Source organism: Mesitornis unicolor, unplaced genomic scaffold (genome assembly GCF_000695765.1).
Source record: "Mesitornis unicolor isolate BGI_N332 unplaced genomic scaffold, ASM69576v1 scaffold37400, whole genome shotgun sequence".
In the NCBI taxonomy this organism is placed as follows: Eukaryota; Metazoa; Chordata; class Aves; order Mesitornithiformes; family Mesitornithidae; genus Mesitornis; species Mesitornis unicolor.
This window is the reverse complement of record NW_010156968.1, coordinates 19,093-22,576: the sequence shown is the minus strand read 5'-3', so window position 1 is coordinate 22,576 and position 3,484 is coordinate 19,093. Positions and strand designations below refer to the sequence as shown.

At 53.9% G+C, this 3,484-nt stretch overlaps 1 protein-coding gene across 1 annotated transcript in view; it reads right to left on the bottom strand.

Moving 5' to 3' along the window:
* Positions 1-115: 115 nt before the first annotated feature.
* ABCC10 (ATP-binding cassette, sub-family C (CFTR/MRP), member 10) overlaps positions 116-3,484 on the bottom strand; it is a 15,988-nt gene continuing 12,619 nt past the window's right edge. The window contains exons 19-22 of the mRNA XM_010195045.1: positions 3,422-3,484; positions 2,873-2,970; positions 2,561-2,673; positions 116-251 (exon numbers count right to left, since the gene is read on the bottom strand). Coding sequence (XP_010193347.1) covers positions 116-251; positions 2,561-2,673; positions 2,873-2,970; positions 3,422-3,484 — 410 coding nt within the window. The remainder of the gene's footprint in view (positions 252-2,560; positions 2,674-2,872; positions 2,971-3,421) is intronic.

Genomic DNA, 3,484 nt, shown 5'->3' with positions numbered 1-3,484 from the left:
TGCCCCCCTCACCTCAGCAGCTTCTGGCCCTGCAGGGGCAGCATTGGCAACTGAGGTGAGAAGAAAGCCAGCCACAGCACCAGGAGAGCTGCGTGGGCTCAGGCCAGGAGGGTGATCACTGCTGCCCGCTGTGCAGGAGGCGCTGAAACAAGGAGCCATCTTTCTGGCTTAGGTGGGTGGGTGAATCCAGCTCTGCCACTCTCCCAGCTTGCATCACCAGCACACGGTCTGAGTCCAAGATGGTGTTCAGCCTGTGGATAGCAAACGCCAGGACATGCGTTGGTGGATCTGAGGAGAAACTCTGGATACTGCTTCTCCTGCTGTCAAGGAGTAGCCCAAGGCATGCCCAGCATCAGAATGTGCAGAGCTTCAACCTGTGCACTCAAGAGACACACTGCGGTCCAGCTCCCCAGAGAGGCCCTGCACACTGCTGAAATGCACCACCTCTTATGAGAGCACAATGATGCCTCCAGTTGCTGGGCATGGCAGGGTACCAGAAGAGCAAAGGGAACCTCTGTGGAGGGAGAGCTCAGGGCACACCTGATTCTGGGGTTGCACAAGATGTTTCTGTTCCCACAGGAGAGTTATTGAGCTGCATCTGTTTGCCCCTACATTTTGTCACCTGCCACTTCCTGCAGGCAGCAGAAATGGCCTTGTGCAGCAGCTGCCATTCCCCAGCAGTCTGGCATTTTTACTTATACTGCCACCACCAGTGGATTTGTAGTTGCCAGACTGCCAACCACAACACCCACAGCATATGTATGTGCCCAGTTCTGCCCAGACTGCTAGCAGGGCAGCAACCTCTGTCTCTAGGGAGGGAAGACAGGGCAGCAGGACTGCCTTTGCACAGTCGTGCAACTGTTTGGTGAGAAACTACAGCCCTACAAAGCTGCAAGTCACAAGGAAGCCACAGCACAGAATTTGAGCAGGTAAAAGCATTATGGGGTTCAGGACTCTGGTTACACATTCCTCCCCAAAAGAGTGCCAGGCTGCAGCACTGGAAGTGACCTGAAAGGGCAAGGAACAAGTATGGAGTCACTTCCTGTCCTAGATTTCATCCATCCCATTCCAAGCTGAACAGCATGGAAGAACAGGTACAAAACAACCCTGTCACCATCCCCCCTCTCCTTACTGCTCTCTCCAATCTCCCTTCAACCCAGTGGAAGTGAGGCTAGGGCCATGTTCAACTCAGTCTTGCTGCCTTGCCTTCTGTCACTCCTCCCTCTCCTTTCCTCTCTAATTGCTCCTCTATCAGAGGTAGCTTCCCCCCTAAACCGAACACACACCTCAGCCCGCGGCGCCCTTACCTTTCTAATTTCTGCATAATTTCTCTAGTGTAGGGACCACGTTCCCTTCACACCCCTGCTGCCTCCCATCTGATGTATTTAGCAAGACCTACTTGATTCACTTGCAAGGCTCAGCCCAATCTATCATCCATCACTCCCACTTCTGTGCAGCAGGACACCAGCCCCTGCCACCTGTTCATTTGATTTTTATTTTTCTGTTAACATTTGTGCTTTGAAAACACAGCATGGTAGGGGTTGGAAGGCACCTCTGAAGATCATCAAGTCCAACCCCCTGCTAGAGCAGGATCACCCAGAGAAGATCACACAGGAACACGTCCAGGCAGGTTTTGAATGTCTCCAGAGAAGGAGACTCCACAACCTCTCTGGGCAGCCTGGTCCAGTGCTCTGGTACCCTCACAGTAAAGAAGTTTTCCCTTATGTTTAAGTTGAACCTCCTACATCCCAGTTTGTGACCATTGCCCCTTTTCCTGTCGCTGGGCACAACAGATAAGAGTCCCCTCCTCCTGACACCTGCCAATACACCCTCCATACAACTGCATAACCCTCCTCCAAATTCTCCTCCACTTGGCAAGAGTGGGAAAACCCTGGGCAGAGAGCACTGCCTAATGCTGATCCATCCCTACTCAGTATCCACAGTATTCATGTTTTGCCCTCTTCATTCTGCCTACAATCCCTACTCTTATATTGAATCTCTCAGCTGTGGGGCAAGCACTTTTGCCCTATCCCGCATGGGCGGCGTCTAGCTTGGTGGCATCGGGTTCAGGCTGGCACCAAAGCTCGGGGTTTTGGAAAACAAAACTACTCAGCATTCTGCCTCCCCTGGTCAGGAGCTGGCTGCAGCCCTGGGCTGCCGGCTGTCCTGCAGTGCCCTCTACTGAGCCAGAGATACCTGCTCCTCTTGGGTCTCCACACTGCTCCTTTCTGTTCTCAATGGCTCCTTGCCCTGTTTGGCAGAACCACAAGGTCTGATTCACTCACTCAGTCCCAGTAGGCAGTGCCCAGGAGAGCCACCTGCCATACTATGTGGTGTTTAGCTCTTTGCTGCCACCCCAGTTTCTGGGTACAACATTTTCACATTCTGTTGTTACCAGCACACAGCAGCTAATAAAGCAGAAGCAGCAAACAGGCAAGGTCCAGCCCTTTGCACTTGAAAAGCCTCATCACAGAAACCTCCCTGCTCAGCTCAAGGTCCAGGCACCACTTCCTGTGAGCGATAGGATGAGTTTACCTACAGAGTGCTGCTTCCTCCATACCTGTGAGCAATTGTCAGAACAGTTCTGTCAGCAAAGCGCCGGCGGATGGTCTGCTGCAGCAGCTGGTCTGTCTTCTGATCTACGCTGGCTGTGGCCTCATCAATGCACAGCACCTGGCAGGGACAGAGAGTGAAAGGATCTCCCAGTCACCACAGGGGAGACCCCAGTCCCCGCCTACTGACAGCCCAAGAAGGTAGCATGGGACATCTGTTCCTTTCACACCCCCAACTCTGGAGCACTCTCCCCTGTTGTCCCCATACAGCCATCAGCAGCTCGCCCTTCCCCTTGCTCTGATGGAGGCAGGGCACTCACCTTGGCCTGCGTCAGGAGGGCTCTTGCCAGACACACCAGCTGCCTCTGTCCCACGGACAGCCTCTTTCCCCTCTCTCCCAGCTCGCTGTCCAATCCACCTGCAGGGATCAAGCTCAGCAGTCACCTCATCAGGCTCTGCACAGGGCCCCAAATGGCTTCCCCAGTCTGAGGTTTTCCCAGTATCACTTAAAATCTCAATCCTGCTCCAGCTCAGGCCTTCACGCTCGGACACAAGCAACATCTGGCACAGAGATGCCACGTCCCCCCAGAACTAGGGGCTGTGTTATCTCTCAGGCTCTGCTCTAACATCCACTGAGGCCTGGTCTCATCAGTAAGATCCTGCCACCCAATCCAGTCACTTATTCTCTCAGGGAATGCCACCGGGTCACACTGACCTCTTTCCACCCTGGTCCTAGTGGGGCCTCACCTAAACAACTCCCTGCTGCATCCACCTGGCCCCTTTTCCTGAGCAATGTGACTGAGTGGAAGCTTTCTTCCCTCTCCCAGTACCAGGGCTCAACACCTGCTTCTTGCTGGGTTCAGACTCACCCATCTGAGTAATTGCATCCTGCAGGTGGCACTGCTCTAGCACCTCGTGGAGCTCAGCATCTG